General features: G+C 41.8%; 1 protein-coding gene across 1 annotated transcript in view; it reads right to left on the bottom strand.

Annotated features, from left to right (window-relative positions):
- PASD1 (PAS domain containing repressor 1) overlaps positions 1 to 25,245 on the bottom strand; it is a 105,532-nt gene that overhangs the window by 38,234 nt on the left and 42,053 nt on the right. Inside the window, exons 9-14 of the mRNA XM_088834322.1 lie at positions 24,809 to 24,875; positions 13,656 to 13,782; positions 10,807 to 11,159; positions 4,622 to 4,795; positions 4,128 to 4,319; positions 3,262 to 3,779 (exon numbers count right to left, since the gene is read on the bottom strand). Coding sequence (XP_088690448.1) covers positions 3,262 to 3,779; positions 4,128 to 4,319; positions 4,622 to 4,795; positions 10,807 to 11,159; positions 13,656 to 13,782; positions 24,809 to 24,875 — 1,431 coding nt within the window. The remainder of the gene's footprint in view (positions 1 to 3,261; positions 3,780 to 4,127; positions 4,320 to 4,621; positions 4,796 to 10,806; positions 11,160 to 13,655; positions 13,783 to 24,808; positions 24,876 to 25,245) is intronic.

Raw genomic sequence — 25,245 nt, 5'->3', positions numbered from 1 at the left:
CAGTGGGTGCCACCTGCTGAGAGAAAGGGGACAAGATGGAGCCCTGTGCTAGAGTTCCTGGGCCCATTTTGCAGTGGTGTGAGGATCCCTTTGGTCTGAGCCAGGAAGCTGCTGAGAAGGACGTCTTTGGAAAACACAAGCCTGCAAGGTGCCAGTAGAAGTTGGAGCTGGGGAAATGGGATCTCCCCCAGCTTCTCTCTCCCAACAGCATAGTAGCTTAAAGAGCAGCAGAAGTAGGCCTGGGCTCTCCAAAAACTTGTCTGAATGCCTAAGGCTACTGGATTCCCTGTCTGGCTTCCCCCAACCCAGCTCCTGATCAGCCATGGCCAGCCAAGGCATTAGAAGGTCTCTCCGGCCTCTCCCTGCCTCTACCTTTAGGTCTCACCATTCTACACAGACTAGATGACTTCCATGCAGAGCCTCACTGGCAGCTACCTGGCTCACTCAACGTGACACGGAGAGGTAACAATCCATTCTGGCCTGTGGACAGGGGAGGAGGGACAGACACACTGATGGTGTCACCAAGAGTGGGCTGTGGGGCACTTTGTGCTGGAGAAAAAGCGACCCCCTTGGGCTGGTTTTTGAAGGTGATAGATTTCAATGAGTTGAACTTAAGGGGGTGGAGCGCAAGGCTGGGGAAACAGAAGGAGCAAGGCTGGGCTATGGGCAGAGGCTGAAGGTGTTGGAGGACCTAGGGAGAGCAAGGCTCCAGAGCATGGAGAAGAGGAGTCAGGGCAGGGTGTGGGAGCCCCCGCAGTCTTGTGGACAGGGAGCATCCAACATGGTCCTGCCCTTGGCTGCTCCCCTGGTTCTTCTCCCACCTGTGTCACATCCCTGGGTCCTCTTTTCTCCACTAACTGGGCATCTGCCTCTCCTGGTAAGTGCCTTGAGAACATGCATGAGGATCTCAGCAGAGTCTGGCTTTGTAAATGAACCACAGCATCCACTGACCATCTGATGGCATCATGCAGGCTGTCCCCCTAATGGGCCACCTTTCTGGAGGGTTGGTGACCCAGCTGGTCAAGGGGTGTTTATGAAATGAATCATACCATTTAAAATACCCAAACTCATTCATTCTGCCTTAGTTTACTGGATTTTTGTTGTGGTTAGTTTTTTTTTTTAAGAGGTTAAGCTCTTTTAAGATTTCTAAAGCCAGAACCCAAACATCCTTTGTAAGTGGCATTAGTCAGATTGAGAGTTTGTGGTCCCCAAGGGGACTGCTGGGTGTGTATCTGGGAGCCAAACCTGCTATGTGACTGTGGTCTCAACCAGCTTCCATCCCTGCCCTAGCAACATGGCCACTGCAGATGGTCCCCAAGGTGAGGTTTGCCCTGCCAAATATGGGGAACTCCATGGTTGGATGCCAAGTACTCATCAGAAGGATTCCTGGTTTATTTTCAATACGAGGAAACATGCCAATACCAGCCCTTGGATTTTGTAGCAGAACTAAAGATACAGAAGTTCAGAAAGGTCTCCCATCTAGGGCATTGAGTTCAGCATATGGCAAGACTCACTCTGCCCAGGGAACACATTTTTGAGAAGTTTCCAAGTAGGACTGCATTTAATATCTACGAGAACAGCTCACTTTTTCATGGAAGCCTAGAGAGTCTTTTTGTTCAGCTGTGACTGCTACCCCCATGTGGGTACCCGTCCTCAAATTTTCATGTGCTTTAAAGTGTGAATTTCACACACAGAGCCTATGCAGAAGGGGTGTAGCCCTGTGCAGTACCTCCAACCTGGGTCGGGGGCAGAGAAGAAAGGAGTACTATACCTGAGCAGAGGCGGCTTGGCCCAGGGTGGTCTGCTCATTGGGAGTCCAATTACTCAGTTGGACTACCTGGTAAAAATGACTCTGCGGGCCTTGCGGCCGTTGCCAGAGGCGGACGTAGTCCTGTGGAGTCTCCAGGGTAACAAGCTGTGGGTTGTGGGTGATGGTAGTAGTCTGAGGGAGGTTGGTAGAATACATGGTATGGGACCCTGGGCCGTGGGCCATAGAGAAAAGGTTCATGCGGGGCTGATGTTGGTTTTCAGGAAAAAATCTGCAATAGAAGAAACATGTTACAGAGACACGGGTCTAGCAGTGAGGCCCAAGAGACATAGTCTTGCTCATTAAGAGATGCTCAAAGAACCTTTGGTTTGAGTGGCCAAATCAGGAGTCACTTGCTTGGACTCTCACTTTGGCCTGAATAAGACTCAATTCTCCAAAGTAAAGCAAATGGAAACACTGAGCAAATTTAGTCATTTGTATCAAGTGGTATTGTTGCTGTTACTTGGACAGTCCTCCTTCTTTCAAGATGGTGATCTCTGTGTAAGTCACTTCACCGACTCCAAAGTCAGGGACTTGCCCTTCATCACTGAAGGAGCCCGAGACCCAGAGGGGCTGCAAGTCCACTTTCTCCTCTAAGTCCAGGGCTCCCTCTATCACCCTAAACTTGAGGGTTGTGTGATAAACTGAGATTTCTGAGCATCATCCCAGACTCTGAATATGGACTTTCAATAACCTCCTCAGGTTGATTCTGATAATTAGGCCAGTGGGAAACATGGCACTAACCCATTCCACATGTCAGGGTCACTGTTCCTAAAGGAAGACCCAGAAGGAACTCAGGAGAGCTTTAGGAGACCCGCTCAGAGACTGGCATTCATTCAAAAGTAAATATTGGGCGCCAAGACTGCTTATACCACCTTTCATTGCTGAGCAGAACCTTCTTTTTCTGGCACTGAGACCAAAGATTTTATCCCTGAGCAGAAACTGTGTTCCTGTCCTCATACTGCCTCCTAGGACTTTGTCTTTCTGTGTTCTTGGCTCTTTAGGTATCCAATGCCATATGGATTGTCAGTGCCATGGAGACCCCTTCACCTGATCTACTATGACCACAGGATCCCAGGAAAATGGAAGTAGGGAGTTAGGAGCCCAGAGTCATTCAGCTGGGGATGCTCAAGACTTCCCGATAGACACCCTGTGCCATGAGATTGGGCTTGGCTAGAAGAAATCAAGCAATTTCAAGATTGGCATGCTACTTCCCTAGCTTGGAGACTTCCTGATTTAGCTGTCTTATTTTCATGGAGACACCTCTGTTCCATCAAGGCATGCTTGGCTATGGATCATGCCAGCAGAGGCAGCGAGGCCACAGAGCAGGATGAATGGGAGCACACTGCTTGGGATAAGGGGACTTTGGGTGCCCATGGACACATCGCCCATGGTTTCGGGCGTGATGTCCAGCCACCATCTCAGCCCTTATGACCATCTCGCGGCCTTCTTACCTGAGTCTACCATTTTCCCGGCCAATGAGGCTTTCAGCAGGATAGTAGCCAGAGGCATTGAGGTTATCAGCACGATAGTAGCCAGGGGGCTGCTGTTCAGCTCCCATTCTGATAGGAGGAAAGATGGGTGGTGGTGGTGGCGGTGGCGGTGGTGGCCGTGGTGGTGGTGGTAGGGGTCGGGGTAGGGGCATGAAGCCATCGTTGTAGCGCAACATAGAGAAGCTAGGTTGGCTTGGCAGGAATGCATGCAGCACTTGGTTCTCCCCGCTGGTATTATACTGTTGTGGCTGCTGCTGCTGCTGCTGTTGCTCCTGCTGCTGCTGTTGCTGCTCCTGTTGCTGCTGCTGCGGTTGCTGTTCCTGCTGCTCCTGATGCTGCTGCTGCGGTTGCTGTTCCTGCTGCTGTTGCTCCTGCTGCTGCGGTTGCTGTTCCTGCTGCTTCTGCTGCGGTTGCTGTTCCTGCTGCTTCTGCTGCTGTTGCTGCTCCTGATGCTGCTGCTTTACCTCCTTAATGGGCACCTGCATCCACAGGAAAGAGAGAAGAGCAACTCAGTGTCTGCCATAGTCTCATACATGGAACAAACTCTCCATCCTTTGCGGCAGAAGACAACAGGAACACTTCCTCTCTGGGAGCCCTGGTGGTCTGGTGACTCTCTGCTCCCAGCTGTGAGAAGCTGTGGTCCAGAACCCATGTACATGCATGCGTGCATGTGCGCCCAGGTCCAGCTGGCCTGGACGTTTCATCTCAGGCAAACGAACTGCACCCAACTGGGAAACCACCACTCCCACCAGAGAAACAGGGGAGCCTACACTTTCTTGAGAATGAACTCTGCCTTTGGCTACTGCGATGAAAGCAGCCTGCTGTACCTGGGAAGAGGTGTCAAAAGTCTGCTGAAGCTCCTTGGTGAACTGGGAAGAATATGGTAAACATGAACCACTGACAGATGTGGTCTCCGAAATATTGGAGAAGGGGCTCTTCATTGCTTCAAAGCGTGGTTTCTTGGGTGCTGGCTCCAGCAAATCAGGACTGTGAACATGGCCTGTGGTGGATGGCAGAGCCTGTAAGGACACAGTATCACAAAGGTCTTACTCAGGGGCCACAGCCTTCCTTAGGGCAGAAGACATGCTGGTCATGGAGCAAGACTGCCAGCTGACAGAAAGCCTTGGCTCATCTCAGCTCCTGCAACTAAAATAAAAGGAGCAAAGCCCTGAGTCCCTGCTGAAGATCATTCTAGATGTGCCATGCTGCCCTGAAGGCAGTTGCCTTCACTACCAGCAGGCCCTATAGACTAATCCCTTGAAGGCTGTCCAGGTCCCTTACTCGTCTCCCTTTTGCCACTGGCATAGAACTGGTCTCTGACCTGTGACTTGGAATTGCGCATCTCTCGGAGCTTATCCTTCAAAGTTTCCAGGGAGCTCCTCTGGTTTTTTATTTCAGCTTGCAGTATCTGTGTCTTCTCATTCAGCTGTTCCTGGAATTTCTTCATCATTTCTTCCTCCCGTCTCTTGATGTATGATGTGATGTGCAGTGACAGCTGTAGGGAGATATCACTATGGTTTATATATGGGCCCACCAACTTCTCCAAATTCTACCACATTCTTTCATTCCCAAACTTTGGCATACTGAGAATGCGAACACCACCCCAACCCTGATTTCATTCACTACTAGAAAGTGTGAAGAAATGTTAGGGAATAAAGAAATCTTATAATCAGAAAAGATTATGGGGAATGTTTAGTCTAATTTTTCCCCGACATAGACTCAGAGACATGAGATAACCTTCCCACAGTCCTTAGTGAAAGAGTCAGAGTGTAGCAGGTCAGATCACAAATGAGACATGTGGAAACATCCATCAAAGCTCCTGCTAGTGACACAGAAAAAAGAATGAGGCTCAGTTGGCACTTCCTTTCATCCAGGCACTTGTCTAAGCACCATCAGAATCCACAGATCTGACTTTCACACAACTATGGTGTTCACACAACTATGGTGTCCACACACAACTTGCGTGGAACACTCTCCATTTAGCCCTGGAAATCTAATTTTAATTTGAGTATCAGCCTCAGATCTGCCGATAAACAAATGTATGTGTGCTTAGTCACTCAGTTGTGTCTGACTCTTTGTGACCCCATGGACTGGAGCCTGCCAGGCTCTTCTGTCCATGGGGATTCTCCAGGCAAGAATACTGGAGTGGGTTGCCATGCCCTCCTCCAAAGGATCTTTCCAACTCAGGGATCAAACCCAGGTCTCCCACATTGCAGGCGGATTCTTTACTTCCTGAGCCACCAGAGAAACCCAAGATTGGAGTGGACAGCCTATCCCTTCTTCAGGGGCTTTTCCCAACCCAGGAATCGAACCTGCATTACAGGCAGATTCTTTACCAACTGAGCTACCAGGGAAGCCCAAACAAACATATAGGTTAATAAAATTAAACTGTATTGCAGGACAAACTAATGCATTGCATTGGCAGGAAAGGGATGAGGCAAGTCACACTTGAAAGGGAAGCTGGGAAAAGGGCCTCGTGCAGACCATACACATTTAGGTGGCCAGGGAACTTAAACACTGCTGCCAGGAGGCATGTTCTACAGCACAGATTTGACTGGGGAAGTGACATGCTCAGATCAGTGTTGTAGAACATGCCTTTGGGCAGCAGTGTGGAAGATGAACTGACAGGACAAAGTAAATCTGGAGTCAGAAAAAAAAACCTAGTAAGGAGGCAGTAGAGTTAATTTAAGATAGAGATAACTGGGACCTGAAGCAGATCAGAGACAGGAGACAGACAAGAAGAGTCAGGGGAGTGCCCAAGATGGAAGAGTAGGAAGACCCTGAGCTCATCTGCTCCCATGGGAGCACAGACACGAGGACAACTAAAATTGCAGAGGTTCTCCCCGGGGTGTGAGAGGTCTGAGACCCATATCAAACTTGCCAGGCTGAGGGTCCTGCCCAGGAAGCTGAGTTCCCAGATCATTTGGCTTTGAAGGCCAGTGGGACTTACTCTAAGGAGAGGCAAGGGGCATAGGAAATAGAGATTTCACCCTTACAGGACTCACACAAAGTCTCACGTGCTCCTGGATCCAGGGCAGAAGCAGTAACTGGATAGAAGGCTGGGTCAGACCCACCTGCTGATCGTGGACAGCCTCACAAGAGGCAGAAGACAACTGTGGCTCTCCCCCGGGGACATAGACACAGACAGTAACCATTTTTGGAGTTCATTCTCCTATGTGGACACTGGTGTTGGCAAGGGCCATTGTGGGATCCTCTCTCAAGCTTATTAGCCCTGGGACACAGCCCTGCCCTGGCCCAGCAGTCTATAGGTGCCAGTTCTGAGATGCCTCTGGCCAAGCAAATAGCCATACAAGGATATAGGCCCAGCCACCAACAGGCTGGCTGCCTCAGGACCACCTGAGCTTTCAGATACCTCTGGACCTGATCCAATCCACCAGCAGGCTCAGGACATGGACTTGTCCACCAGTGAACTGGCACTACTCCTGGGACCTCCTGGGTCCCCACCCTGCTCACTAGCTGGGCAACATCAGCTCTGGGACCCTGAGGGCTCTGCAGCCAGAGATATCAGGTCCCAGCTCCATTCACCAGGAGCTGGCACTGTCCCCAAGACACTCTGGGTCCCAGGCCAATCAACTGGCAGGAAGATACCAGCTCCAGGCCCACAGTAGCCCCACAGATGGCCCTGTCAGGACCTCATCTAAAGACATCACCAAAAAACTATTAGAATTTATAGATGAATTTGGTAAAGTTGAGGATATAACATTAATATATGGAAATCTGTTGCATTTGTATACATTATCAACAAACTATCAGAAAGATAAATCAATAAAATAATCCCATTTATAATTACATCAAAAACAATAAAATCCTTAGGAATAAACCTGCCTAAGGAGCTTAAAGACCTGTACTCTGAAAACTGTAAGACACTGGTGAAATAAACTAAAGATGACATGAACAGATGGAAAGTTATACTGTACTCATAGATAGAAAGAAATGTTGTCAAAATGACCATACTACCCGAGGCAATGTACAGATTCAAAGCAATCCCTATCAAAATACCAATGGCGTTTTTCACAGAAGTAGGACAAATAATTCTAAAATTGTGTATGGAAACACAAAAGACACTGAATAACCAAGACAATCTTGAGAAGGAAGAACAAAGCTGGAGGTATTATGCTCACTGACTTCAGACTATACTACAAAGCTACTGTAATCAAAACAGAATGGTACTGGCACAAAAACAGACATATAGATCAATGGAACAGAAGAGAGAACCCTGAAATGCACCCACACTTATATGGGTAATTAATTTACAACAAAGGTGTCAAGAATATACAATAGAGAGAAAACAGTCTCTTCAATAAGTATTGTTGGGAAAACTGTACGGCTACATGCCAAAGAATCTCACAACATACATAAAAATAAATTCAAAATGGATTAAAGAGTTAAATGTACGCCCTGAAGCCATAAAACTTCTGGAAGAAAACATAAGCAGTATGCTCTTTGATATCAGTCTTAGTAATATTTTTTGATATGTCTCCCCAGGCAAGGGAAACAAAAGCAAAACTAAACAAATGGGACTACATCAAACTAAAAAGCCTTTGGACAGCAAAGGAAACTATCAACAAAATGAAAAGGCTGCCTACAAAATGGGAGAATATATTTGCAAAAGAAATATCTGATAAGTGGTTAATATCCAAAATACATGAATAACTGATACAATTCAACATCAACAACAAATAAACAGTCCCCAAAAGGGCAGGGGATCTGAACAGATTTCTTTTTCCAAAGAAGACATACAGATTACCAAAAGGCACATGAAAAGATGGTCAACATCACTAATTATCAGGGGAACATAAAACCACAATGAGATATCATCTCACAGCTGTGAGAGTGGCTTTTATCAAAAAGACAACAAATAATCAAAGTGTTGGTGAAGATATGGAGCAAGGGGAACTCTCCTGCATTGTTGGTGGGAATGTAAATTGGTACAGTTCCTATGGGAAAATAGTACGGAAATTCCTCAAAAAATTAAAAACGAAACCAGTATAAGATCCAGAAATTCCACTGCTGGGTATTTATCTGAAGAAAAGAAACGCACTAATTAGGGAAGATATATGTAACCCTATGTTCACTGCAGCACTATTTACAATAGCCAAGATATGGAAGCAACGTAAATGCCCATCAAAAGATAAATGAATAAAGATGGAGCATACATACAATTGAGATTCCCAGGTAGCACAATGGTAAAGGACCCGCACACCAATGCAGGAGATATAAGAGACACAGCTTCAACTCCTGGGTCGGGAAGATCTCCTGGAGAAGGAATGGCAATTCACTACAGTATTGTTGCCTGGAAAACTCCATGGACAGAGGTGCCTTGTCTGCTACAGTCCTTGGAGTCACAAAGAGTCAGACACGACTGAGCAACCGAGCACAGCACAAACATATAATTGGAATATCATATGTTATATGGAATATAAATGCTCAGTCATTAAAAGGAATGAATCTTTGTCATTTGCAGCAACATGGGTAGACCAATAGTGTATAATGCTAAGTTAAGTCAGAAAGAGAGAGAGAAACACATTGATTTCACTTTAATATGGAAAGCAAAAAGCAAAGCAAATGAACAAGACAAATCAGAATCAGAGTCATAGATACAAAGAACAAACAGGTGGTTGCCAGAGGGGGCAAGAGTGAGGTATTAGAGGAAAAGATGAAGAGATTAAGAAGTACAAACTTTCAGCTGCAAATTAAATGAGTCACAGATGTGAAAAGTACAGTGTAGGGAACATAGTCAATAATTATATATCTGTATGGTGACAGATGGTAACTAGACTTATTGTGGTGATCATTTAAAAATGTATGAAAATATCAGACCACTGTGTTGTATACCAGGAACTAACATAGTGTTCTAGGTCAATTACACTGCAAAAACAAACTCATAGACAAAAAGATCAGATTTGTGGTTAGCACAGGTGAGTGGGGGTGGTGGGGAAATGGATTAAGGCAGTCAAAAGATACAAACTCCCAGTTAAAGATAAATAAGTTACAGGGATGTAACATACAACATGATAAAAATATAACTAACACTACTGTATGTTATACATGAAAGCTGTTAAGAGATCAAATCCTAAGAGTTCTCATCACAAGATAAAACTCTTCTAAAATTTCCCTTCTCCAGCTTTTCTCTGTCTTCTGGGTATACTCCAGTCTGTCAGTCCATGGCACCCAGAAACAAGCCTATTACACTACCACAGGCAAAGCCAGGCTACACACATTGCTGATTATTTTGACCATTTTAAACAAAAGGTATTTTTAAAGCTTAAAAAGAAATTAACTCAAAGGAGAAGAGAAAGCTATCATCAGTGAAAGGGGAAGCACAACTTTCTAGCATGACAGGGACATAAATAAAGACAAATGTATTTCTTCAGAAATTTTCTTTTAAATATCTCAAAGAATTTTCAGAGAAGTTTAAAAATCCCTGCAAAGCAAGCAGACCACTTCAGGTGGAGAAACTGAGGCTCAGGATGTGCCAAGGTCACAGTGCTGGAGCCAAAAAACAGTTGTTTTCTAGCCCTCGCTTCTTCTCATTAGAAGAGGATGCCATCTAATGAAGAGACTCACCTAGCGCTCGGTAGTTATTGCATACAATTCCACATAACAGACCATAAACTCATTATTTTGGCTGCCAATCCTGATGACAATAATCCTGTTATGAGTTTGATTGAACTCCGGGAGTTGGTGATGGACAGGGAGGCCTGGCGTGCTGTGATTCATGGGGTCGCAAAGAGTCGGACACGACTGAGCGACTGAACTGAACTGAATATAAAGATAATCACCCAAACCTGTGATTATGTAGATAACTTTGGGGATAGAACAACAACAGAGTCATGAATCCAACTGTTTTGATTTGGCCTTGAACCATACATTGGTGCTGACAGTTGAAAGTGGGATATATCTAACATTCTGACAATCCATTATGGAAACCTAGCTTGTGGTGTGGAAGTGTTGGTACGGGTAGCCAGGAAAACCATCCTTCCATGGGACAGTTAGCATCTCCTCATAGATAATGAGCAGAGCACTTAAAAACAGTGCCTTTTGTTAGTAGTTAAACTTCCTATTTGACTCAAACTTTCTCTCAAGCACAGAGTGTCTTTGGATACTTCACGTTAAGAGGAGAACAGTAGTTCATCTTACTTAAAGAACCTCCAATCTCCCTGTTGGCTAGGACCCATTGGATTCTCAGCAGCATCAGAAAACCCAGTACAATAGAAATGGTGATACAGTTAAAAAAAAAAAAGAAAACAAAGAGTGTGCTTTCTGCAAAGTGAAATTGATCACAAGAGTGGAAATTTGGGGCTTTTCAGGGATAGTGATACAGACAGATATGTGGAGCAAGACTCCCAAAGCACCTATCTCTGATATCAGCAGCCAAACTGGAGGACCAGCCTCTTGCTCCACCTGGTTCGCCTGGTCTTCCTGGGTCTGCTGGTACTGCTCATACTGCTAGTACTACTGTTCCCCTGGGCCCTTCTGGCCCACCCCACCTACCTGATACTCTTGCTCTTTCTGGTCTTCCTGGTCCTCTTTGTCCTCCTGGTCTTCTTGATCCTCCTGGTCCTCTTCGTCTTCCTCCTGGTCCTCTTCATCTTCCTCCTGGTCCTCTTCATCTTCCTCCTGGTCCTCTTCGTCTTCCTCCTGGTCCTCTTCATCTTCCTCCTGGTCCTCTTCGTCTTCCTCCTGGTCCTCTTCATCTTCCTGGTTCTCCTGGACTTCCTTGTGTGACTCATCTTTCTCATCCATATCATCCACCTTGTGTACATGATTCAACTCACATATATAAGTCACATGTCCCATCTTAGGTTCTGATTCAAATCTCTGCGACGAGTACATTTCTGAGGAAGAAAAGATTGGAATTCATAACAAAAAAGGCTAAATTACTAACATCCCAAAACAGATTACACAGATTTCTGTGTTCATTTCTTGTTATATATTATAGAAACAGGAAGGTACAGTTTTATTCCATGTTAGGGATTAGATGCACCAGGTACCAGGAGTAATTCAGAACATTATATAAAAATCTGTTCACATTTGAAAATGAAGTAAAAGGAGGGAATGTCTCACTTTACCTCCATACACCCAAGCATAAGCAGGCACCCAACCCATTCACATTGTGTCTTTTCATTATAAAAGTTCTTTTGGCTCTGTTACTTGAATTTGGTATGCTTCAACGAATAAAACCAAATCAAACCTAGTCATAAAGCACTTCTGAAAAACTAGGTTCCCAAGCAGACAGGATCTTGGGTCTATCTGAAGTGCTCTTGGAGGTGGTGTGACATGACTTTCCTTCAGCAGCCCCCAGAACATTATTTGAATAATGCAACATGATAGAATCATTTCAGTACAGAGTTTGGCAGTTCTCTTCACACACACTTCCTATAGGACCCAGTAGTCCCACTCCCAAGAATTTACCCAAATGCTTTCAAAGTGTATAAGCACACAAAAAACCTCTATGCAAACGTTTTAGTAGCTCTATTTATAATCACCAAGAACTTGGAACCAATCCAGATGTTCTTCTTCAGATGAATGAATTAAAAAAAAAAAACCACCGTGGTGCATTCATAAAATGAAGTACTACTCAGCAAGGAAAAAAGAATGAACCACTGATCCACACATTTGAATCTTAAATGCATTGTGTTAACAGAGACAGGCCAAAAAGGCTAGACATTGTATGATTCCATTTGCATGACACTCTGATAAAAGGAAATCAGAGATGGAGTAGAGATCAATGGTTGCCAGAGGATGGGGGACAGAGTTTGAGTTCAAAGAGGCAGCACAAAGGAACTTGGGAGGTGGCAGAGCTGTTCTGTTTGTACTGTGGTGGTAGATGTATGATTTTGTCAAGAACTGTACACCTCAAAGAGCGGATTTTACTGTGTATAAACTAAATTGGTCTTACACATTTTCAAAATCACAATCATGGGTTCATTGACCTTGCCCATGCTCCACCAAAAACAATTGGTTAGAAAGAATTTTTATTCTTTTTTAAAAAAGTTTTAATTAGAAGACAATTACTTAACAATATTATGATGGCTTTTGCCATACATCAACATGAATAGGCTATATGTTCCCTCCCTCTTAAATGCCCCTCCCACCTCCCTCCCCATCCCACCTCTCTAGGTTGTCACAGAGAACCACAGAGACTTTGGGTTCCCTGCATCATACAGCAAATTCCCACTGGCTATCTAGTGTACGTACAGTGTACGTATATGTATGTATATGTTTCAATGGTATTCTCTCAAATCATCCCACACTCTCCTTCCCCTACTGTGTCCAAAAGTCTGTGTCTCCTTTGTTGCTCTGCAAAGAGGATCGTCAGTACTATCTTCCTAGATTCCATATATATGTGTTAATATATGGTACTTATCTTTCTCTTAAAAGGATTTTTTAAACAAAGCTTTGAGATAGAGAGCAATACTGGAAGAATTAACTAGAATATTTCAAAAATACAGGCATTACTTCTATATATGGGGATTCTACAAGTTATCAATGATAAGATCAGCTAATTGGAGGACATGGTTTGCATTTTGCCTCCACCGCTGCTTTGTATTCTATATTTTATACAATTATATTTATGAAATGTCTTTAATATTTAAACTTCTATGGTAAATATCACTGTTTTTGAGAGACTATCACTTCACTCCTTAGCAACAATTCTTCTTATAGTATTGTTTTTTTAAAAAAGAGATTTCTTTGGACTGCAATTAATATACCATAGCAAAAAAGGCTGAATAAGTATGAAAAGATAAGGTGCTACTCCTCAAAAGACTGAGATCTAGCACCAATCTTTAGATCAAAATGAAATGGGAGATTTACAATTCTGGTTAGTTTCAGGTGTAAAACAACATGATTCAGTTTATATATATATATTCTTTTCCCATATAGGTTATCGCAGAGTATTGAGTAGAGTCCTCTGTTCTATACAGTAGGTTCTTATTAGTTATCTTTTTTATTAATAGTAGTGTATATATCTCAGTCCCAGTCTCACAATTTATCCCTTCCCCACACTTCCCCTTTGGTAACCATAATTTTGTTTTCTATGTCTGTGAGTCCATTTTTATCTAGATTCCACATATTTCAATAAAAACGTTAAAAAATTACGTTGGAGATAATACATTCCCAAACACTTGAACCATTGCTGAGATATTAATTTGCACTGTTCTCAAATTATCATTCACAAAAACTTACAGACGATTAAGAAAGTTACAATTCACTTTTGTGACTTCACACCATTATAAACAGAACACTATCTTCAGTTGAAAACTGTAATTACTCTGTAGGTCACTATTTTTCTTTTGATAGTCCCCATCCAAATGTCAAAATGTACCCACCATGTGATGCAGGTATGCTTGGCATGGACACTGTGATGGAGTCATCACACATAACAGGATTTACATCAACGTCATCAGTAGAAGGTGGTGATTCAGAAAGTTCAATCTCTATAGTATTTGCTGGTTCCTAGGAATTTCCAAAAGGGAAGAAGAAGATGACATTTCAATTTGGTGACAAAGAGATATATAAAATGACAGGAAACACAGGTAGAACACAAACTTTGACATATTTCACATCATTTCTAACATTGTTTCAATAAATTGAATACCTAACAGAAAATTATGAAACATGTACTTGAAAAAAATTGCTGGAAGGTAACAACAAGCAGAGATTACGGGTATCATATGCTATCCAACATCAAAACTCAGAAGAGAAACATGGTACAGATGTGATAAAAGCACAAGCATTAAAAAAATGTGTACCAATCGAAGGCTGTTGCTATACACACACACACACACACACACACACACACATATGCACACACAGACATATGTGTGTGTGCATTTCAGAGGTTTTGGTAGCATGCTGGTTCAGAAAAGTGGGAAGGCTGTAAGAGAACTACCCTCCACTGATGGGGCCATTTTTCTAGAGATCTTCCACATGCAGACCAGGTTTAGAGAAAGGAAAGGAAAATTGGGGGCTGTTTAACCACTTCTCTCTTTTTTATACAAACTAAAGTTGAAAGTATTATTTACAAAACTACCTTTACTATATAGTAGCAGAGAGACAGCAATGACCCTGGGGAGCTTCTAGTGCAACCTCCCCATTTGATAGTGTCAAAAAGAGAAGGTCATACAGCAAGTGAGGAGCAGAATGAGTGATATACTCCAGTGATTTCAAGTTCAGTCTAAGCTATCTGTTGCTTTAAACCATATACATTATATTCACACTTATTGATCCACTTCCACTTGCATAACAACTGGAACCTTTCTGAATAGTCTGGGGCTCACTGTTCATAGGAAATTTAAGTACCTGGTTTATCAGTGAAATCTTGGAAATCTCTGCCAAAAGATTGTGCATGTGTTTGTGTGTTTGTTTTGGACGAGATTAACACATAGACTCATGCTCATTTCTTCTTAAGGAAGCTGTTGGAGCACATTCGTCCAGATCAGGTCCCAGCATTTGAACTTCAGGAAACTATGCAATTTCACTGTTCAAGTACACTGTGTTTCGTACTCTTCAAAATGAGCAATATGTTTCTGAGGATATGGCAATCTTTTCATTACACTGAGAAAGATATTCTGCTGGGGAGATATTCATTAAGATATGATATGACCTCGCTTTCTCTGTCCTCTTTCTTCTGCTCTTTATCATAGCTATATATCAATTTAATCACTAGCTCCTGCTTCCTGGGTGATTTTCAAGGGAAATATATATACTTGGATGTTAAGATGTCCATTTCTGTACATTCATAATTTTTAGCCCATCAACAGAAATGCAGTGAGCTTAAGTGATCTTAACTGATGAAATCATGTACAGTAATAGTAAATGGCTTGGGGAAAAATGAAGCAAAGAAACAAAGTAAAGAATCTTTTTGGAAGCAAAAAGATTCTAGTTTAAAATATTGTTAGGATGAAGGCCTGAAGACAGTCTTTCAAAATAGGCAGCTAGAAGCTAAAAGGAAAAGTGAAATGAACATGAATACATGGGGGCAGAAAAGCAAACAGTAGGCTCACAAAAATTCAAGAGGATTTTCAGATTCATTTTTATTCCATAATTGTTTCCATGAATAATACACTAAAGGATTTAAAAGAGAAGCATGGCCTTTGAGGTTAGACATGGAGCAGGCTATCAGTGCAGCCTCCAAGACCTGATGCAACTGTGAACTAGAAATTAGTGTATATCGCAAGGGCAGGACTCCAGAAGATTCTCCCCCAATTTTCACATTTTCCCCTTAAGCTGGCTTAAAACACAACATTCAAAAAATGAAGATCATGGCATCCAGTCCCATCACTTCATAGCAAATAGATGGGGAAACAGCGGAAACACTGACAGACTTTATTTTCTTGGGCTCCAAAATCACTGCAGATGGTGACTGCAGCCATGAAATTAAAAGACACTTGCTCCTTGGAAGAAAAGCTATGACAAAACTAGACAGCATATTTAAAAGCAGAGACATTACTTTGCCAACAAAGATCCATCTAGTCAAAGCTATGGTTTTTCCAGTAGTCATGTATGGATGTGACAGTTGAACCATAAAGAAAGCTGAACACAGAAGAATTGATGCTTTTGAACTGTGATCTTGGAGAAGAGTCTTGAGAGTCCCTTGGACAGCAAGGAGATCAAACCAGTCAATCCTAATGGAAATCAGTCCTGAATATTCAGTGGAAGAGTGATACTGAAGTTGAAACTCCAATACTTTGGCCACCTGATGCAAAGAATTGACATTGGAAAAGACCCTGATGCTAGGAAAGATTGAAGGCAGGAGGAGAAGGGGACAACAGAGGATGAGATGATTAGATGGCATCACCGACTGGATGGATATGTGTTTGAGCAAGCTCCAGGAGTTGGTGATGGACAGGGAATCCTGGCATAGTCCATGGGGTGGCAAAGAGTCGGACACAACTGAGCAACTGAATTGAACTGAGCTTAATGTCAAAAGTGCTCTGCCCAAATTTTAAGAGATCCTTGCATTTTACTTTTTTGGAGAAACAAAGTGCCATAGGGCATCCAGTCATGGGAAAAACTAGGTAAAATAGAATTTTACAAATATACCCTGTTTTTAAAAAAGGGACAGAGAAATAAAAGTCATAGGAATGATCAAAAGCACGATGAATAAGCTCTAGAGATTAGAGGTCTACTGCACAACCTTGTACTTATAGTTAACAAGAGGGCAGATCTCATGTTATGATTCTTAACAGCAATAAAATAAATTAAAAAAAATAAGGCTAAAAAATTCTCTCTGGAATATTCCTTAATTAGGATTAGGTTAGTGGTTAATTAATCCTAACCTGGTTAGTGGTTAGGATTCCAAACTTTCACTGCCAAGGGCCCAGGTCATGGAACTAGGAGCCCCCAAGCTGCGCAATGTGGCAAAAAATTAATAAAACCAAGCCAAAACTAGGTAAAAATAAAATTTAAAAAATTTTCTCTGGTTCCCACCTCTCCTCTACCTGCCACTGTATTTATGTGATTCCCTTGGGAGCAAACCTTCTCAAAGGGAAGTCCTGAACATCTCCAGTTCCACTCTCCTCTCTTAAACTTACTCAGTCAGATGTTATCTCCCTGCCCACATCTACACTCCACCGAAACTTTTCTCAAGGTCAGAGGTGGCTTCCAGGTCCGAAAGCTAATGGTCACTACTGAGTCAACAACCTGCCTAATCTATGAGCAATGTTTGGCACTGTCATCATTCCCTCCTCCTAGAAATATTTCTTCAATTGGTTTACCTCTTACCTCACTGGTCTCTTTCTCTCAAATCTCTATTGCTGAGTTCTTCTCTTCTCTCTAGTCTGTTCATGTTGGGGCTGCTCCAGTCTTAGTCCTTTGTCCTTCTCTCCATCTTTACTTCCTCCCTTGGTCACCTCATTGAAGCTTTTAGCGTTAAGACTATCCATTAAGATGACTCCCATATCCTTATCTCCAGTCCAGCTCTGCATTTCCAACTGACTACATGATAGGCATCTCAAACATTTTCAGCACTGAGACCCCGTTCTATACTTCCCAACAAATACTCTTAAGCCTGCAAATTTTCCCCACCATTTTCTCCATCTCAGTTAATGCAATACCAGCATTCTAGTTGCTCAGATCAAGTACCTTAAAGTCATCCCTAACTCTTCTCTCTTTCTCACACATTTCATCTAATGTCAACAAATCCAATAACTTTATCTTCAAAATATATCTAGAATGCGAAAGCTCCTCATAATTTCCACTGTTATTACCCTGGTCCAAGCCATAATCATCATCTCTCACTCAGATTGCTGACATAACTTTCTAACTAGGCTCCCAGCTTCCACTGTCATCTCTGCTCCCCATAGCCTATTCTCAACACAGTGACTTTTCAACAAACCAAACAGATCATGTCATTCTTCCACTTAAAATTCTCCAGTGGCTTCCCATTCCATTTAGAGTAAAATCCAAATCCATACAATGGCTTCCAAGGCCCTACTTGACCTGACTGCCATGACATCTCTGAGTTCATCCATATTTACTCTCACCTTTGCTCACTCTGCTCCAGCTACTCCTCTAAGTACCAGGCACACTTCTACCTCATGGCCTTGCATTGGTTTTCCCTTTTGAATCTTCCACCAGATATCTTCATGGCTAGCTTTCTCGTCTCTTCAATCTTTGCTCATACTTAGAACTGAACTTCACCATCTATTACATTTCTAATCCTTCATATCTTGCTCTACTTTTTTCAATAGCTCTTCGCACCTTCCAATATATGATTTATTTATTAACTATACTTATCTTGTTTATCTAAATCTATCTCCTGTTGGAATGTTCCTCCAGAACAGGAATTTTTCAGTTTTGTTAACTGATATATCTACTGCCCTCACCTAAAACAGCATCTGTTACAAAATAGGTGTTGACTAAACATTTGGTCAATGAATCAATAAATGAGTCTAAAATGGCCTTTAAAACTAAGTACGTTTAAGAAGTTAAAAAATATAAAGAAACAAACTCATAAAACAAAGAATAAGACAATGTGAGAAATCAAAGAGCTTAGGTTTGAAGGTAGATGCTTCATTGTGTAGTAAGAAATATAGATATTGGAACCAGATGGGCCTCCGTTTGAATCTGGGCTCTACCACTTATTATGTGACTTTGGGCAAGCTTTTCAACAGCAATAATCCAAGATTCATCATCTGTAAAACTGGAACAATAATGCCTCATAGAGTTGTTGTGAGGGTCAAGCACCTAGCCCAAAGCTTGACACATAAGAAGTCCTCATTAAACTTTAATCATAAGTACCATGTCCTCCTCCCACTCCCTGCACTGCTGAAGTGAGTTAGGGCTGACTTTCTTAGGCTACTTTTCTGGACACAATAAGCATCTGTTGAATTAATGCATGATTAAGTGCCTATCACACTGCAGCTGTATGAGAACTGTGAAATTCCAGATGTTCAAGCTGGATTTAGAAAAGGCAGAGGAACCAGAGATCAAATTGCCAACATCCGTTGGATCACAGAAAAAGCAAGAGAATTACAGAAAAACAATCTACTTTTGCTTAATTGATTACACCAAAGCCTTTGACTGTGTGGATCAAAACAAACTGTGTAAAATTCTTCAAGAGATGGGAGTACCAGACCACCTTACCTGCCTCCTGAGAAATCTGTATGCAGGTCAAGAAGCAACAGTTAGAACTGTACACGGAACAACAGACTGGTTCCAAATTGGGAAAGGAGTACATCAAGGCTTTATATTGTCACCCTGCTTATTTAACCTACATGCAGAGTACAACATGCAAAATACCAGGCTGGATGAAGCAGAGGCTGGAATCAAGATTGCCAGGAGAAATATCAATAACCTCAGATAAGCAGATGACATCACCCTTATGGCAGAAAGTGAAAAGAAAATGAAGAGCCTCTTGATGAAAGTGAAGGAGAAAAGTGAAAAAGCTGGCTTAAAATTCAAAATTCAAAAAACAAAGATCATATCATCCAGTCCCATCACTTCATGGCAAATAGATGGGGAAACAATGGAGACACTGACAGACTTTATCTTCTTGGGCTCCAAAAATCACTGCAGATGGTGACTGCAGCCATGAAATTAAAAGACGCTTGCTCCTTGGAAGAAAAGCTATGACCAACCTAGACAGCATATTAAAAAGCAGAAACATAACTTTGTCGACAAAGGTCCATTTAGTCAAAGCTATGGTTTTACCAGCAGTCATGTATGGATGTGAGAGTTGGACCATAAAGAAAGCTGAGTGCCAAAGAATTGATGCTTTTGAACTGTGGTGTTGGAGAAGACTCTTGAAAGTCCCTTGGACTACAAGGAGATCAAACCAGTCCATACTAAAGGAAATCAGTCCTGAATATTCATTGGAAGGACTGATGCTGAAGCTGAAGCTCCAATCCTTTGGCTACCTGATGGGAAGGACTGACTCGCTGGAAAAGACCCTGATGCTGGGAAAGATTGAAGGTGGGAGGAAAAGGGGATGACAGGGAATGAGACGGTTGGATATCATCACCAACTCGACGGACATGAGTTTGAGCAAGCTCCAGAAGTAGGTGATGGACAGGGAAGCCTGGCGTGCTGCAGTCCATGGGGTCACAAAGAGTCAGACACGATTGAGTCACTCAACTGAACACTGTAGCTATAAAATCAATGGAAGAAGCTTTCATGATTGCTCCCTGAGTCAGGTTTGTCCTGTCCTCCTCATTAATACATAGCTTGGGCAAAGTGCTTCCAAGAAGTCTCATGTACACTATGGTTTTCCTGCCCTACCCAGCCCCTGGTACAGGCTCAAAGCCAGCATCTTCTGAAGAATTGCCTGCCACCTCCAGGCACAATGGATTTGAGTGGAAAAGCATTATGAAAATGTACAAGCTCCAATTTTGCCAAAATGCCTATGTAGTGCAACACAGTCCAGGAACAATAGATCTCTACGGATTGGTGACAGAATGTCAATAGCTGGCAACAACTCATCTAAACTCATCGTTAAAATAAAGTCTTTGGGACAGAGTCAATTAGGAAGAATTTGCTTTGGATTAGCATTGATGCTACTACTTAAAGCTACTGCTGTTGAAACAGTGAAGTGATGGTTTTGTGGAGAGAACTTTGTTCTCAATAGTTTGCCTTGTTCTCAATTCCTTGCCAGTTAGAGAAGTGAAGTGAAAGTCACGCAGTCGTGTCCAACTCTTTGCAATCCCATGGACTATACAGTCCATGGAATTCTCCAGGCCAGAATACTGGAGTGGGTAGCCTTTCCGTTCTCCAGGGGATCTTCCCAACCCAGGGATCAAACCCAGGTCTCCCATATTGTAGGCGAATTCTTTACCAACTGAGCTATCAGGGAAGCCTTTTAGTAGCTGTTCTCAACAGAACCTGCTTTATTAAATATAACACAGTCCATAGTAACAGCTGACAGATCAAAATATTATGATACCTGGCAGGGACCAGGGTATGCTTTGTGTGGTTTTCTTCACTCTTCTTTTGCTTAGATTCAGTTGAGATCCTTGAATCTCTGGGTTTACGACTTTTATCAAATGTGGACAAATGTCTGGCCATTATTATTTCAAATATTTTTTCTTGTGCTTCCCTCTACATTTCGGAGACTACATTTACATGTACATTTGGCTACTTGAAAAGTTTCTAACAGCCAATTGATACACTTTTCTTTTTTCTTGTTCTTTTTAAACTTTTTTCTCTTTATTTGGAGAATTTCTATTATAACATCTTTAAATTTCCCAATTTACAAAATCTGCAATGTTTAATCTGCCATCAATCCTATCCAGTGTTGTTTTCATTGCTCGAATTTTAACTTGAGACTTTACCCCATCTTCCACATCTCTACTTGAAAATTTGAACATATGTAAAACATATGCTGATATCCCTGTCCTCTAATTCTAAAACCTGTATTGGATCTGGGTCAGTTTTTATTGATTGGGTTTTCTCTTCAATAAGAGTTACATATTATTGCTTTTTTAAATGCTTGGTAATCTTTGACTAAATGCCAAATATTGTTAATTTTATTTCTTGGGTATTGGATGATTTTGCATTCCTAGAAACATTCCTCATCTTTGTTTTGGAATGTAGTTAAATTACTTGAAAACAATTTCTCCCATTTGCTGTTGCTGTTGTTCAGTCAATCAGTCGTGTCCAACTCTTTTCAACTCCATGGACTGTAGTACACCAGGCTTCCCTGTCCTTCACCATCTCCCGGAGTTTGCTCAAACTCATGTCCATTGAGTTGGTGATGCCATCCAACCATCTCATCCTCTGTCATCCCCTTCTCCTCCTCTGTCATCCCCTTCTCCTCCTGCCTTCTATCTTTCCCAGCATCTGGTTCTTTTCTAATGAGTTGTGGCCAAAGTATTGGCGCTTCAGCTTTAGCATCAGTCCCTCCAATGAATATTCAGGGTTGATTTCCTTTAGGATCCCTTTGGTCTTGGCTTAATGACTTGATAGTCAGAACCAGAGCAATAGTCAGGCTGGGGCTAACTTTCCCCCATAACTGAGGCAAGATCTCTCTGTGTACTCTCATGCCTCGTGTCCTGTGTATTATGAGAACTTCCAGTATCGCAGATAGAAACAGGAAGCATTACTGACCCTGTATGAATGCTGGCACTGTTCCTTCTAATCCTCTTGAGTGGTACTCTCCCCTCACATATCCACATAGCAACCTTCATCCACGCAGCCCTCTCCTCTCTGGTAATCTGCAAGCAACTTTAGACTATCTAGTCTGACCTCAGTCTCCTCAGCTCAGGAATTCTACTGGGATTCCTGTGTGTCCTCCCTCTTGGCTACATGGCCTGGAAACTCGCTAGGTAGTAAATTATGGCAATTGCCGGGCTCATTTCATTCATTTCCTATCTCTTAAGAGTCCCTGTCTTTTGTTGCCTTCTGACCATTATCTTGAAAACTGTTATGTCATATTTTTTGTCTTTTATTTTTGGCTGTTTGGGGCAGGAAAGTCAATCTGGTCCCTGTCACTCCATCTTGATTGGAAACACAAGTCCCTCAATACCATATTATATTGTCCAGTTACTGAAATGACAGACTTTAGCAATAAATGATAACCAAAGGAAATGGAGTAGCAGGCAAGCTATCATTATAACAAAGTCAAAAACAGAAGTGATGGTAGACCGAGACTGAATGGAAATAGCAAAGTTAAATAGCAATTGTGCCATTGTGATAAGATTATGAGATTCTTTTAAAAAAACAAACTTACCTTTAAATGTTAAAATTACTTAGGTTTTATAAAGTTTATAAAGTGAGAGTTTTTTTCTTAATCCAACTTCCCTCAAAACACTAAGTTGAGGGACTGGATTCTTCACACATAGCACACAACAGATCCTGGGTAAATATTTGTTGACAGACTGAGGAAGTCAGGCTGTCAGCTTTGTAGATATCAGACTGATGGCCAGAGCTATATGGATGTCTTGGCCTCTTTTCCTAGCATAACTGAAATTAGTTTGTGTATAAACAGAGCATTGTTCCACTTAACTTTCTTCTACCTAATTTCCTCACTGTTTCATACTGTCTTGAACAGAAAGTTGGCTTAAACAGAGGTACCTCTTCAGAAGAGAGAAGTTTTATCTACATAGAAGTAGCTTATTGAATGAGCAAGAGTTAGAAAATATAATAGAAAAAGCAGCACTTCATATTGAAAATACATGTTCATAGTATTTCCATGTTACAGAAGAACTTAAATACTAAAAACACCTGCTGTCTGCACAGTCTCATGACTGTGAATAATTTTAAGCAAAATCACATGGAAAGCTGAAAGTCAAAGTGACAGTTTACACATCCAACCTGTCAATATTGTTCTTTAAATCCCTTTACCAGACATTTGAAGTGTGCTATAAAAAGACTGTTTTAACAGACAATATTCTTTTGTGTATTTAGTATTTATGAACACCTACTATGTGTGGCCAGTACTGTTCAAGGTGTTTGGTGACATGCTGATGAAAAATACTACCCCTGCTCTCATAGAAGATTCATTCCATTGAAGGAATACAGACAATATCCTAAGATGGGTTTGGCTAAAAAGTTCATTCAGGTTTTTTGTAACATCATATGGAAAAACCCAAGTAAATTTTTTGGCCAGTTCAATAAATGCAGTTCCTTTGAGTGTTATCAAATCCTTATGAGGTAGCCTGGCAGAGATTATTACCACTCCCATTTTACACATAATGAAGCTGAGGCTTCCCATGGTAAAATAACATTCCCCAGGTCACATAATTAACTGGTAAATGGCAGAATCAGGAATTGAGCTCTTATCTTCTGATACCCAAGCCATCTTTTCTCTCTATAGTACTATCAGCACCACAGTGAATCAGCCTAGTAGCTATGTTATATGTACCCATGGAGTGATAAGTAAGCTGAAAGACTATTCATTGGGAAGGCTTCCTGGGATGGTTATATGTTGTTCTCTATCTGTTTTTCTTACACTTCAATCTTATCTCCCAGGCTAGAATTTGGATCATTGAGGGCAGACCCAAGTTTCATATTTCTATTCAGGTGTATCCCTATAGGGTTCTCTAGAGGAATGTCTGGTGAATGGATAATTGGATGATACATTTAATGGCTTAAGGAAAGAATGGAGGACAATTCACATTAATTAGGGATTCGTTATGCCCATAATGGGCAGAGGACTCTGCCATCTCATGAGTCTACTCACATAGCCTATAGGAGCAGGCTATAGGCTATATAACCTCTGATTTCAAAATGCACTCACAAGTCAAAAAGACTTTGAATGATGTCTGGCACAGAGGTTAGCTTAATTCTTTTAGGGTTACTACAGGGACCATTCCAAGCATGGTTGTTATTGCTTCCAATAAGAAATAACTATAAAATGGCAACTATGGAATACCACTCATGGACCACTCTATGTCCATATGGGATACTTCTTGAAATTAAAACCTTTATGTGTAGGTCGAGGGAGGCTGAAATTGAAACCCCCAAATATGACTTGTTGGCAAAAGGGTTATTTTGAGCGGGTTATTTCTAAAAAACAGCAGGCAGAGGAGGAGCTCTGAAAACCAATAGAAATTACCCTTTTGTAAGATACATGTATATTTATAAGGGAAATCTCCATTTATAAGCGTGTCTCCCTTTCTGCACCAGGTAGAAAAGGATGACTCTCAGTTTCTAGAAACTTATTAATGCAGAAGGCCAGGACTTAAATCTGCAGAAAAATTTTACCCTTGTTTACTCTGTCCCCACTGCTGACTCCCTACTCCCATCACCTTCTTTTATCTTAGCTGAACATGGTATTTAAGGTGGTGACTTGAGTCATTTCAGAGAGTTATTCAATATTCTTGGGTCTCTCCCATGTATGTAAGAGATATATTAATACCCATTACTAAGCTTCCATTTGTCTCTCTCCTGTTAATCCTGTCTTAATTACAGGGGAATCTCACCTGAGAACCTAGAAGGGTAGCAGGAAAATTCTTTTCGTCCCCCACCTTGGCCACAGACATTAACTAAACAGTCAACATTATGGAAATAAGGCATGACTCTATGTACTCAATGTACGTACTTCTGCATCAACAATTTCAAATTCTGAGGATTCCATTCCAGAACATCTTCCTTCCACTTGAACACTCCTATAAATAGGTGAAAAGAGAGATGGTAAACACATCTCACTTGCCACTAAATTCTCTGTAATACAGTAAAAATGAGGTTCTGTTAAGAAAAAACCAAACACCCCAAATGGTATCACTTGTGTTAAAACTCATGTTACCAAACCCAGATTTAATGCCTAACCTAACTGTAGTCTCAGCTTTTACCAGCAGTGGAATCTTAATCAACCAGTTTGGAACTTCCTAGTCAGAACCAATTAGGTAATCTGTCACATGGTCTTTTCTATCCCCCAAAGGAAGAAGAATGTCCTGGCCCCAAAATAATTCTTTCTTTTCTTTTGCTAGTAATTCCCTGGCCCCCCTTCTCTTCCTATAAAAAAAAAAACTTCCATTC

The sequence above is a fragment of the Moschus berezovskii genome, chromosome X (genome assembly GCF_049115385.1).
Source record: "Moschus berezovskii isolate FMDL1 chromosome X, NW_MosBer_1.0, whole genome shotgun sequence".
In the NCBI taxonomy this organism is placed as follows: domain Eukaryota; kingdom Metazoa; phylum Chordata; class Mammalia; order Artiodactyla; family Moschidae; genus Moschus; species Moschus berezovskii.
Note: the sequence above shows the minus strand (reverse complement) of the source record. Positions and strands in the feature narration are given on the sequence as shown.